Here is a 14,259-nt window from a genome sequence, read left to right as displayed (position 1 = left end):
TGTTAGGACTGCATGCGAATAAGAATATACATTTAACAACAAATTAAGTACAGCACCATTGGTCCATTCTTCAAGGTAAGCCTCAGCCTTATAATAGAAAACTGGTTCATATTTTCAGTATTTAAAGAAAAACCCTCTGTGCTGTAAGTGTATTCATTACAGAAGTCATGAGGTCATAAGGTTGGCAAAAGCTGCCAGTCTTTTCAAATGGGATCTTTTTTGTTTACAAAATGCTACTTCATAATTAATGTTATTCATTTATTGTTATAAACATGCAACCCCTAACATAAAATAGCATAGGGGCAGTTGTGTGTGACACAGAACTTCCATTTAAATACTAAGATACTAGGCCTTCACATTCCTCCAGTGGTATAATCATTTCATTCTGTTGCTGTAAGTTGTAAGAACGGAAAAGCATCGCACCATCACTGCAAAAATTGATACTTAATTTCTCACTTGTTCTCTCTTAGTCTTTTTTGGTTTTGTCTGTTTTGTCTCACCTTTCTGCTTGTCTGTGTTTGTAACAGTTTGCTCTTTTGTTTTGTTGTGTTTTTCTAGGTGATAAAGCTGTCATTTGAAGAGTTTGACCTGGAAAGAGGATATGACACTCTAACTGTGGGAGACGGAGGGAAGATAGGAGACACTCGGAGGGTACTCTATGTGTAAGCACCACTTATATGTACTGACCTATAATATAGTATTATTGACATGAAACAGTATACGGTAAGATAATGGTGGCAATCAGAGGGACAGCTGGGGACACACTGAAGCTATTGTGCAGGTACACATTGGATATATTGGAATGTGTTATTGACTTACAATGTTTTTTACGAAACTGTGGGAGTACATATGGTCCATATTCATGTCCATACACTGAACACTGTGTGTAATAGGAATGTGGACTTTCACAATACACACAAACAATGCCATACATCACTCACAAATTAGGCCATTGAATTATTAATAGAATGTTATTTTAGATATGTGAATGAAAGTCTGTTTTGAGTCAAAAGTGGAAAGTGATAAACCAGTAATGCTTATCAATGTTTTTTGTTAATATCTGTTTGTCTGTCTGTGTAGACTCACCGGCTCCAGTGTCCCTGACCTCATCGTTAGCTTGTCCAATCAGATGTGGCTACACCTGCAGTCAGATGATACAATCGGTTCAGCGGGGTTCAAGGCAGTCTACGAAGGTATGGCCTCCTACTAAAGTTTAAATACAACTTTTCACTCACACTTTTTTATTCCTCTTTCTCTTTGTCCTGTACAACACACACACACACACACAAACAGACATATAGGCTCACATACTGGAGTGTGAAAGTCACAGTGCTGCTGATGCACTGATTCAATAGTAAACACAACTGTTGTCATCTGTCCTTGTGTATACATGTGAGTGTGTGTGCGACTGTGCATTACTAGAAGGTAATAAATTAATTATGAGTCAATCAGTTGATCGTTTTGCTTGGTTATTTTTCATATTATGCCAAAGCTGACACTGATAGAGAGATAAAAATGGAGACAGGAACATTGAGTGAAGGTGAAAGGGAGAAATATAGATGTTCCTCTAAATACTTATTATTTTTAGAACAATCCATTTAGTATATTTATGTATTAGATTACACACCGCATCTTACCATACCAATGCAGCTCTTTAAATCGACTTTAACTAAATTGAATTCTCTTGAGACAAAGAGTGAGACAGATAGAGAGAGAGGTAATTTGATAGACATAGAGACGGGGAAAGAGGGACAACAAGAAATTGACAGAATAGAACAAAGGAGTCAAAATGACAAATTGAGTGAGAAGAAATAAAGTGTCTCAGATAGATTGAGGGAGTGTCAGGGAGGAAGAGAGAAAGAGAGAGCGTGAGAGGGATGAAGGTTGTGCTCTTGGTTCTGCTTAGCTATGTTTGTTTCAGTGATGTTGCTGACAGTGTTGGCCAGGGTCAGTTACGGTTCAAGGGAATCAGCACAGTATAGCCACCTAAACTGTGTGCGTGTGTGTGTTTGTGTGTGCATGCATGTAACTGTGATGCTAAACAAGCAATGTATAACATCATGTTAAGAATGACCTTGGCTCGTCATGGGGGGTAAGGTGGCCTTGATCTTGATTTAGAGGTTAACCTTGATTTTTTGTTTTCTCCAACAGCAATAAGCTATTGGCCTTTCTCCACTCACAACTGGGCTTTAGTGGACAAAACAATTAGTGGGCACACTTTAGATTTACATTAGATAGACAGGAAAAACCCAGTGTTAATATTATAAAGTTTAAGGATTTACAAATGTGAGAAAACAAAACTTAGAAAGAAACCAAGGAAGAAACAAACAAACGGTGTTTAGTGACCTCTAGATGATCTTGCAGTTTCTGTTTTTCCCCAGGATAACTGAACAACTGCCTGTGGTATGTTTTGTGTATGTGTTTGTGTGTCCTCACGTGTATATATGTGATGCTGTCACATCGTATAATGTCATAATGTTACACGCTTTGATCAGTGTTAACCCCTGAGAGCTCTCAGTTTTCCAGCCCTGCAGAAAAACCCAACAAGGGAGTATATATGTGAGTAGCTGTTGTTTTTGAATGCTGTTATGTCGCACTTGTTAATCACTGCAGCTTTGTATGTTTGTGTGTGTGTGTGTGTGTGTGTGTGTGTGCATCTGTGTCTGTGTGTGTATGGGCATGCTTGAGAGAGAAAGAGAGAGTTAATATCATAAACACACACAGCCCATTATGGTAATTGAACCTTTCAGTGAAATGCTGCTGCCAAATTTTCAGGCTGATGGCAATTGGCTGTGAAAGGGATAACGATGTAAATAATGTATTTATTTTTTTTAACTCATCAAAGAACTGAAAATTAACATTGAATGTCTTTAAGATTCATCTATAGTAGAAGTCAGCAGTATGAGTGTGATTCTGGATACCATCCATGTTGCATTATTGCAGGCACTCTGTATTGGCATAATTTATGATTATTAAGTGAATAAATCTATTTGTCTCTCCGTATATTATGAGTATTATTTATAATTACACATATTTTATAATTTAGGATTATTTCACAGTTTCAAAATGTTTATTTTGACTCTCTAAATAGCCACCAACGTCAGATGACAAACAATAATCATATGACTGCTGTACAATGGATAGTTTGGTAGTTGATTGTAACACAGCAGATGCTGTTTGACAGCTAGTTTCACACTAGCAGTTGGATACACCAATAAAGAAGAATTTTTTTCAAGACTTTCTGCATACAACTACCAAGTAATGAAAAAAATGAAAAGACAGTAAATTATTCATTGTGATTGATTACCTACATCAAGCAGTTTCCATTCTCTGTAAATTCTCATACTGCACTGGCATGAACTGAAACCAAATGTGTCTGGAATATATTGAAATACAGAGAAACCGTTGTGCTTTTCCTCGGGAAATGGTTGGCAGGAATGCAAAGTTGATATGATTTGTAGTTACTGGGCTAAAACACAGAAAACTACAAGAAAGGTCACTAAAGTATCCGTCAATGTATTTTTTTCTTCCTGTTATAACATTTTAATACATCCATCTTCCATGTGTGTTGTTGTACTTCCTACGCTTGATTACGTAGATTACTCTGTATAATATGTGGCTGTTTGGAAGGAAAAAAACATAAAATGTTGTATTGTATTGTACTGACTTGTAAATCTATGTTATGCACTCCAGTAAAACTCTTCAAACAGAAAGAAAGGAAGGAAAAAAGTGAGAGAACAAATGAAAGAAAGACAAAAGAATGAGTGAAAGAAAGGGCTCAAGATCGCTGATATCCATCCTGACACTTGTCAACTGCGTGACAGCTAGCTTTGGGCCATGTACGCACGCAAGCACACGCATGCACACATATACACACATGCCTACCACTTCTCTGAGTATTCTGTTCTTGTGGGTGTACTTAAATCCCACCAGATAGTAACAGTGTAGAACACACACACACACACACATTGCTCACCTTGAGATGTATTTGCCCAAAGCGAATCCAGGAGCATGGTGGAGCATGTGTTACGAGATGACAGACGTCTGGTAGAATGTCAAATTTTAAAGGAGGGGGGCGGAGGAGAAGAGAGAGAAGAGCAGTAGATGAAAACACACTAGGCATAAAGAAGAGTCTGAATGAACAGATTGTGATTGCAGGCCAGTCCGGCAGCACTGCTAATGTGACACTCATGCCAATAAAGCACAGTGTATTGAATCAGATTGAGGGAGTGGGAGCAATAACAAGAAAACAGGGAACAATTTGAAAGGAAGACAGACTGAGACAAAAGGAGAAAGACAATGAAAGAAAACAAACAATGGAGAGACACAACATGTGTGTTTGAAAGTGTGTACATAGGAAGCAGTCATATTTTATAGCATTCCACAAACATCGGTGTTGCTTTCTTCGATTTTTACCTCCTGCTGGTTAATACAAGAGCACACGTGTGTGTGTTCACAACTATCTGCGTGCCATCACTTATTGTTTTGCCTTTCGCAATTAAAACTGAATTGCACTACAATTACCCTGATGAGAATTAGCTGTGAGGAGGGAAACAATAAAACGCATCTCTCAAAGGTTGTATTTTATTTCTTAACACAGCAATGTAGAAATGAAAAACACTAAACGTTTTCCCATGTTATTGCTGCTCTACACAGCCATGTTAACTTTGTTGCTGGTGTTCTGTTAAAGACTTGTCAGTTTTTTTGTCAATCTGTTGACATGCTAATCAGGACTGCTGCCAGCTATTTTTTAAAGAAAGTAGCTATTGCTTAAATTTGAAGGATGGGTCCTCTCATATCACATTTGCCCACCATGGGCCCCAGCTAAGTGGACTGGGGCTGTCCAGTAAGAATGAAACCTTTGTGTTAAGACAGCATGGGAAGGGTCTGTTTGCTGGCTGCAGACTCATTCAAAGACATACTCCATCAGAATTTTGTTTGACTGAGTATGTCAAACATGTTTTTGAGTTGACATGTTTTGTAGAGTTTGCAAGTTGCAGATAGATCTTGTTTGGCCCCCTTGCTGGGCTACCTATGATCAGCCCTTTTTTGAATTAAGAGGCATGTAGCACAAATGTGCAGCACATCTGGGATCCAGGTCGCATTGGCAGCAGGCTAAGCAAGTTAGCCCATACGTCTTTCTTCCCACTTTGTCCTCCAGCTCTTCCAGGGGGATCCAGAGGTGTTCCCAGACCAGCAACAGTAGCATATTCTGGATGTACTCCAGGGTCTCTTTCGAGTTGAAAGCGCCCAGAAACAACTCAATAGGGAGGTGTCCACCTCAGCTGACTCTTTTCAACATGAAGAAGCAGTAGTTATTTGTCTAGCTCCATCAGGATGTCTGAGCTCCTCACCCTATCTCTTAAGGGTGAGCCCAGTCAGCTTGCAAAGGAAACTAATTTTTACCGCCTGTATCCGCTATCTCATTCTTTTGCTCATTACCCAAAGCTCATGACCATAGGTGAGGATTGGAATGTAGATCGACTGGTAAATCAAGAGCTTTGCCTTCAGGCTCCATCAGTGCAGTGTGCAAAAATCTTTTGCCAGATGCTTTCATTTAACATTTTTCCTCATGGTCCAAAAAAGTTACTTTTGGGAAATAACGTATAATAAAGGATCTCAAAATTCAGAACATTAAAATACAAACAACCAGCAGAGCAGCCACAGTAATAACACTTAAATCTCCTGAGCTGGGAAACAATAGCATAAAATCGTGAATAAAAAATGTAATAAAACTTAAAGGTATACTGTGCAGGATTTGACGGTTGGTCGGTGTTTGTAAACACACAGCATTCAAAGTTGGCCCCTCCTCCCTGGCTCAACGAACGAATGAGCAAGAGAGAGAGAGAGATCAGCAGTGGTCGAGCGAGCTAGAGAGTGACTGAAGAAAACAAGGGCGATGGCGAGAACAAACTCATGAATCAGATGAATAAAATGTTATTTTCTGGTTGTTTCACAGAGGTTACATTCTGTGGTTCCTGTATGCAGGGACTCATTGTATTGCAATTTTATTGATTTTTGGGATCCAGCCCTTATCCAACTGAGGGTTTGGACTGTCATAAAAGCCTTTTTTCTAAATCTCTCCTCTTAGAATGTAAGACCTTGTCATGCTTTTGAAGGTTTGAACATTTTAAACATCACACTCAAGCATTTGAATGTTATTTTTAGTCGTTTCTTTAGTGTGGATCGTCTGTTCTGAGTATAAACTGCGTGTTTGCTGTGAATTTTGTGTATGCTTACACCGTATATTTTTGTTATTGTGCACGGGTCTGTCTTTGTTAAATAGAACACCATGTACAGAATGTTCAGATTTGATTTACTATCTAAAAATAAATGTATGCATGTCATTGCCACTTAACCCCACCTCGCAGGAGAAAAACAGGCAATCCCTTATCTGAATGTCACCATGTCACATGTTGACATTAATTATCAGCATAAAAACATAGCTATCTGTGTTTGTGTGTGTTACAGAGATCGAGCGGGGAGGCTGTGGTGATCCCGGGGTGCCGGCATTTGGTCGTCGCAGCGGTGATCGCTTTCAACATGGTGATGTGTTGACCTTCTTTTGCCAGTCGGCTTTTGAACTTGTTGGGGAAAGGAGCATCACATGCCAGCATAATAACCAGTGGTCTGGTAATAAACCCAGTTGTGTCTGTAAGTACACTTATTTTTTACATGTATATGTTAACTGTGTTAATTGCTTTTCTGTGTTTTTTAAAACTGTTGTTTTTTATTTCAATTTTTCAATTATCTTTCCCATTTCTTTTCCCTTTGACCTGTCTGTATACATTCTTACTTAATTGCCTATCTTCTTAACTTTTTTCCATCCTGCCTTTCTTCTCTTGTTCCTTCCTCTTTGTAGTCTCATGTTTCTTCAACTTCACGGCTCCGTCAGGGACTATATTATCCCCAAACTACCCAGAGGAGTATGGGAATAACCTCAACTGTGTGTGGTTGATTATCTCTGAACCGGGGAGCCGCATTCATCTCCTCTTCTCTGACTTTGACCTGGAGCCACAGTTTGACTGGTTGGTGGTCAAAGATGAAGGTAATTATCTTTATATTTCACCATATTTTTTTATCAACTTAGTTCCCACTGTTTTTTTGCATATGCATTTTGAGAATAGAATTATGACCTCAGGCCAACACCTATATGCATATTCTTTATTTCAGAAATATGTATGTGTATGTGACAAACATCAGTGGGTAAAGAGAAATACAGATTGTATTTGGTTGATGTAAAGTTGGCTGGCAGACTGGATGGATGGATAGTTGTATTGTTTTTTATTGTTTCAACATTTAACACTAATATAATTTTCCACTACACTCAGAACAGCACAATTTGATCGCTGTTCCCCATTGTAATAAAGGTTATTGATTTAAACTCAATCAAGTAAAGCCCTAGTTTGACTGGCTGGTCATTAAAGATGAAGTTGTGTTTAATTGACTGGCTGTAAAGCTGTCTATGCAGAGAGTTTTTTTGTAACAGTGTTTTGAAAATTGCAGCGCAATTAGTACTACTGGACTGGGAAAACTGCAATTAAAGTTGTTACATCAAAGTAGAGGTTGACCGATAGAGGATCTTGAAAGGCCAATATAATAACGATAGTTTGGAGCAGGAAAAAGCTGATAGCTGAATAATCGACCCCCACCCACCCACCACCACCACCACACACACACACACGATGAAATGAACAATGAACAATCTTTGACTTTAAACTGAACATCTAAGTGAAAGTAATAAATATCTAAAACCTGCTCATCCTCCCAAAGTCAGGGTGAAGCAACTAACCAGCTGTAGGGATGGTATGTTAGGATTTTATCTTTATCTCATCTATACTCTTGTCGGCTCGGTTCTTTATCAATACTCTTACCAGTTCTTTTTCATTACTAAAGACTTGGGTTTTTTTCATTTAATTTTTAAAAAAGAATAGATTCAGAACAGGGTTGGAATTTATTTATATTTTAAATACTGCTAAATACTGTTTCTAGAGTAGCAACAGTAATGTTTACAACAGCAAGGTCACTATTTAGACTCAATGATATTTCACTGGACACAAATCTAAAATGTCAGTAAAATGAATAAAATTTCTGACATCAAAATACTGAGTGAAGTTTAGAAAGAATGAAAAACACAGACATTGGTAATTATCAGTTATCCTATCCTCTGTCCTCCTCCCTCTGCTGCTGATGTGGTTCACTGCTGCAGGTACCGCTGGTAGAGGGAGGAGGGGCTGGTTTAGGAGGAGAGGCTGGTTTGTCTCAGCCGTCTAAAGCCGTTTTCACAGAATTGGGGTTGGAAATTTTCCGGAGTTGGTCTTTCACATATGAAACACACAACAGGAGATTGTCTGTGCCAGACACGTTGTCACCTACTGGAAATACTCTATTTGGTTTAGGCAAGGGGTGGCACCTGGGTAGAGTGTGAAGGAGGCAGGACATGACGCGAAAGTACGCTGCAGTTGTAATTTGGTGTTTTTAAGCTTTTCACCAGAAATAAAACGGCTTCTCTTTTATGAGAAATCACAGGAAGTCCTCTCTCCCATTAGCACTAGCTTCACAGAGCGTTCATGCCCAGTCAAAACAATGCAGCTTAGCTGGCCCGCTGTCTTTATTCAGCACCGGCCGCATGATAGAAACGTCATCAACATACCCACTTGCTCACTGTGAATTCTCTGGAAAATGACCTGCTGTATTCACACATGGGCTCAATTGGATATTACAGGGACTTTGACATTGACCAATTAATTGGCCAAACCGATTAATTGGTCAACCTCTACTTCCAGAAATGAAGAGAATACATATTCTGTAGATGACATGACTTTTTGAAATTTATCTACCATTTACCACTACTGTATATGTAAACTTTATATTTAAATTAAAAAACAAGTTTTAAAATCAAAGTCATAAGCACATAAACAATGTGAAACTTTGAGCCAAGTTAAAATCAAATCAAGTAGAAGTCATGAATAAGTCAGATAAAAACCATAAGTGCGTTTAGTTATCATGACTTTTTTATGGTGGTAATTGTTTTAATGGTCAGCAACCAGATCAACTGTGAATAGATGTTAGTTCATAAGTAGTTTGTAAAAAAATCAGTATAAACTAATATGCCACCCATTAAATGGTTGCTAATTGGTCTTTAAAAGGTTAACTACTGTAGGAGTATGCCTAATTTAAAAAAGGGTGCTTTTCAAAATCACACAGAATAATTAAAGGCTGAATCACAGTTCTCAGCTTGCTGATAGATTAGAAAATAGGTATAAAACTAACACACTTCAGCTTTGCAGTAGTACTTAAATGTTAATTATTGATTTTAAAAAGTATATTTGGGAAGGTATTTGAAGATCACTGTCAGCCACTTTGATAACCAGTTCACTGCTCAAGAGCTGCTTGTTCATCAGTACCACGATGATAGATTAGTATCATCTAATATTCAGTTTTTATGTTAAACATTCAAATGTAAAACATTAAAATTCTTACTAACATCAATTTTGTAATATGTGGCAAATGTGATGACCCCAGGTCTGCTATTAGGCCTTTAAAAATCCATACATAAAGAAATCAAGATATTCCTCTTGCTTCAGTCCAGAGGGGAAATAAGTCTGTATCCCATTACAATAAGATAAAAGTTTCTCTGCATCAGAGAAACCCAAGGGTTTTTTCTATTCACAAAAGCTTTTATGTGACCTTGACTCACATGACTTTGTCTTTTTTTATCCCAGAATAATAAAACATTAAAATATAAATAAATAGCAAACATACATGAGCAGAACAACCACAGTAATAACACATCAATCTCTTGAACTGGGAAAAAGTAGTTTAATTTCCTCCCTAAATGTTATAGTTCTTCAAGGTATCCTTCATAGCAGTATTTTACATACTGGTGGTTAATATAATCAAAAATTGCCATTGTTGTCATCTAATATATTATATATTATAAGAGAGCATAGTGATAGACTGCTACAAAAAGCTTTTCTCTAAATCTCTCCTCTTAGATAAGACAATCTAAGACCTTGTCACTCTTTCAGCTATTGTCACATTGAAACTCTTTCTACTCCTGATCTCTTGTCTATCAATGGAATAATGAATAAGTGAAAGAGCTTTTCAGTTGCTAGAGAACAAAGAGACTGGCACTTTGCAACTCTCTACAAGTCTCTGTGTAGCTTAATTGAATCTAAGTACATGGGATCCAAAACTCCAAGGAAGAAGAAAATAAAAAGAAAACTTTCTGTGGGAGTGTCGTCAAAGAATTCCCATTTCAAATACAGTATGTTTCATTACTGAAGAGTTCTTGTAGCTCCTTTTCTGTCCCTTACAGGGTTGTCAACTAACACATTGTCTTTTATTGATCCTTTTGCAGTTGGATTCATGAGATTATTTTGAATATTACTTTCAAAATTTAATAAAGGGCATGTTCCTAAAAATTGATTCTAAAACATGCTGATGCTGCATACTGATTGCACTCTGTTATTTATTTTATATTACATTCAAAGGATTGGATGGATGTTTCAGGCTCAGAAATGAAATTAAAAACTGTCAATACTATAATCTTCAGCTATTTTAAGATGTGTAAATTATTGTAGTGTGTGATCTGATACTGTGAAAGCCCTTTAAAACAGCTAATAATCAATATAGAAATACAGAATACATACTGTTTTTGAGGTTTTCCTCTCATAAATGATAATCACTCACACTCAACACTCAATGACCAGACAAAGTCATATCTTGCCTCTGCAGAAGTAGGTCTCTTTCGACATTACATATGTCACACCACATGAACAAGTGCACGCAGCAGCAACTGATATGGTCTGTATGTGAATACTAAGACTTGAATTGAAGAATGTTGAGCGGCAGACTTTGAAAAAGGTGTGATGCCAGAGAGTAAAGAGTGAGTTTGAGCATTGCTAAGAATGCTTGAATTACTGAGGGTGGCATTCTCAAAGGTAATCAATGAACGGGCCAGAACACAAGACACCACATGAAAACATTTGCTATGTGGGAGATGGCCCTTTGTGGATAAACTCAGAAATGTCAGATGGCGAAGGCCATAACGAATAATCAACAGTCCACAGTGCCTGTCTCTCGTACCCATGCAAAACTGCAGGTGTTTTATAATGAATCCCAATTCCTGCTGCAACACCAATCTGGTAGACTCCTGGTGGGCCATCAACAACAACAAGCATTGTGTTAGTTCTGGCAGAGGACTGAAGTTCTGCATGCCAATAGCTGATCAGTATCAGCTGACATTCAGAATCACCAATCAAACTCAAACAAATATCCAATCACATTCAATCAAGACAATAAGGTGGTCTTTATTTTCTCAGAAACTTACACTTACCCTGATCGTTATGCAGCTGCTGTTGGATAATCTGTTTATTTCTACCTGCTACACACTGCTGTTACTGGATTTGGTGATTGATTTCTACACCACCTCAACCTCCTCCTGCTCTAGTTTCTGATTACCATATTTGGGGATGGTACTTCTTTCCTTCTGTATAATGTATATTCTGTATCTCACTGATATGGGACTGCTGGGTTCTGTTCTGTGTAGCCCTTTAGGGTTTTTATTGAGCCCCCCACTGAAACTGTCGCTGCCAGTCAGATCATTGGGGAGCACCCTCAAGAGCAGAGTGTATTCTGCCAAACAATAGTGTATAACCATTTGTTGCAGTAAATGGACCTATGCTGTGACACAAATGTCTCAGACAGAAATGAGGTGATGCATGGTTACAGCTACACAAGCCAGCGGGGGAGGTGTAATGGTTTTGAGGCCATTCAATTGGTATACAGTGGGTCCTTTAATGGCTATAGAGCGATGCCTTAATGCCAGAGCAATACCTTAACATAGCAGCCAGGTTCAGCCATTCATTGCGATCATGTATCCCCAAAGGCATGATAGGTACTTTGAGCAAGATAATGCTTCCTGCCATGGTGACAGAATTGTCCAGGAATGCATGGTTGAAGACACATTCGTATGAAATAGCATTAACGACCTGGACACCACAATCCCATAATATCAGTCTCTTTAGGATTCACTCAAATGCAGCATCTGTAGAAAGGAGCATGTACTCGTCAACCTTAGGCAGTTGTGTGAATCACTGATATGTGTCTGGTTTGCTTTAATACAGTACCAGAACCCTGAAGGTCTCTTGATGAGTCACTGCCAAGGCATGCGGTAGTTCTCGCAAGGGCTAAAGGTGGTCTGATGCGGTATTGAACAGGGTCTGTATTTTTCTGGTGAAAATGTATTTTTTCTGTGGCTATAACGGACTTAAGTTAGAGTTGAGCTTCAACAAGTTAATCTAATCTGATTTCAGTTTAATGAGTCATTGTTTGATTCAATGTGTCTGACAGTAATAAGGTGAGTCATGAAACAGTCCCATTAAACATAAACCCAGGGGGCTTAAAGGTGCGTGGGTAATGGGACCATATTGGTGATTTCATGTTGATTGTATTTTGCATAAACAATAATATAATAAAACATGCTTGAAAAAACATATTTACTACTTACTGTGCATATTGAGATTTCACAGTCAACATTAGATGAGTTTAAAAATGCCAGTTTTTCAGGCACCATGAAAAATAGTCTTGTTTTAGCACAATGGCATTTCATTTTTAACATAATCTCAAGACAAAAATTATTTAAATATGAAGACAAGAATAACACCATCATTTATTACAAAGTTTTTATTGCCATTGTTGGCAATATAACACATTGCTGTAGTTTAAACTCAGCAGCAGTATAATGCAGTAGTCAGACTCAACTTGAACCAGCTACAATATTTAAGTACAGCACACAAAATCAATTATATGTCACTCTGAAAGGAAAGATTCTTCACTATTAATACTTTTGATAGTCAGGCACATTTTACTGCTAATACTTGTTTACCTTTCTTAAATGGAAGTTTTAATCCAGGAGTTGTAATGGATTTTTTTCCCCATTTTTGGCATTGGTGGTATTAGAGAACTGAATCAAGTGAAATTGAATGAGTTCCTTTCACTCCATTAAATTCTTTAATCCAAAATAACTGACAGACAGGCTGCTGATAGGATAATGTTGCTAGCCATTGTGCTACCAACAACATTTTTCTTTGGGGACTCCTAGAGAAGTGGAGTGTTTAATAAAGTGGAAAATATGCATTGTTTGTGTTTGCCTGCAAAAGTTCAGATTTTTTTATCAGCCTCAATAACATTTAGTATATCTCTTGAGTATGATGCTTTTTCCTTTACAGGAGTCATTCACTTTCCAAGTGTGTCCTTGGCCTAATGTTTACAGCTGGAATTAAATAAGCACCATTAAAATGTGTCCTAAAGAGTTTTTTAAACTCTGTTCTACTTTAGGTCTGTCTGAGCCAACAACATTTGGAACATTCTCTGGAAAAGACGTCCCATCACAGATCGCTTCAAATGGACACATCATGAGACTGGAGTTTCAGTCTGATCACTCGAATACTGGGAAAGGCTTCAATATCAGCTATACCAGTATGTGCTATCTATCTATCTTTCTGTCTGTGTGACTGACTGACTGACCCACTTACTGATTCACTGACTGACTCATTGACTGTCTTATAAAGTCAGAAAAGATACATTTCCATCATGACCATCATAATGTAAGGTAGTGTAAACAGAAGATATTACAGGTTTGTCCTATTGTGTTCAGTGCATTTTACATTCATACTGTCTGACTATTATGAGTCTATGTTGTTGCTGCAGTCCAACACTGGCAGAGTGTTCAACAAGAATTACCTTGTAATCTTGTATTTTACTTTACTGTAGGTTTTCAAGTATTTAGTTTGCTCTAAAACCTTTGAATAGACCTGTTGGTGTAGAATCACATGCACTGACTTCAAAATAAAAAAAACATTCTAAAGTGAAACATTCTCAAAGAAAAACAGTAATTTGTGATGTGGCATTCATTTGTGGGGTTTTGTGTGTGTGTTTATTGGTGTATTTTCCTTATTCCTGCAGTTATCTAGTCAAATGTCAGCATGACATCACATTGAGATATTTCTAGAGCAGCTACAATGGAGAAATGATAGCAGAAAATTGTTCACCAATCTAAAAATCACAGCAGTAAACACGAGGAGCAGATTTTTGAGGTCAGCTCCTCAGAATGGGAGAAAAAGGGATTCTTGCTAGATAACACAGTTTGCACTGGTGTATGATCATACAGTCAAAATCCAGTACCGCTGCAACATCGATTATGTTTTGAATAAGAGGAGATGGCCTCACCTTTTCTTCACCAAAAAAAGCTCT

At 37.8% G+C, this 14,259-nt stretch overlaps 1 protein-coding gene across 1 annotated transcript in view; it reads left to right on the top strand.

Moving 5' to 3' along the window:
• The first annotated feature begins 1,086 nt into the window (after nt 1-1,086).
• Nucleotides 1,087-14,259, top strand: part of LOC137184113 (CUB and sushi domain-containing protein 1-like) — a 159,442-nt gene continuing 146,269 nt past the window's right edge. Inside the window, exons 1-4 of the mRNA XM_067591491.1 lie at nt 1,087-1,193; nt 6,472-6,654; nt 6,863-7,048; nt 13,345-13,485. Of these exons, the coding sequence (XP_067447592.1) occupies nt 1,130-1,193; nt 6,472-6,654; nt 6,863-7,048; nt 13,345-13,485 (574 nt within the window). The 5' untranslated portion in view covers nt 1,087-1,129. The remainder of the gene's footprint in view (nt 1,194-6,471; nt 6,655-6,862; nt 7,049-13,344; nt 13,486-14,259) is intronic.

This window comes from Thunnus thynnus, chromosome 1, assembly GCF_963924715.1.
Source record: "Thunnus thynnus chromosome 1, fThuThy2.1, whole genome shotgun sequence".
In the NCBI taxonomy this organism is placed as follows: Eukaryota; Metazoa; Chordata; class Actinopteri; order Scombriformes; family Scombridae; genus Thunnus; species Thunnus thynnus.
Note: the sequence above shows the minus strand (reverse complement) of the source record. Positions and strands in the feature narration are given on the sequence as shown.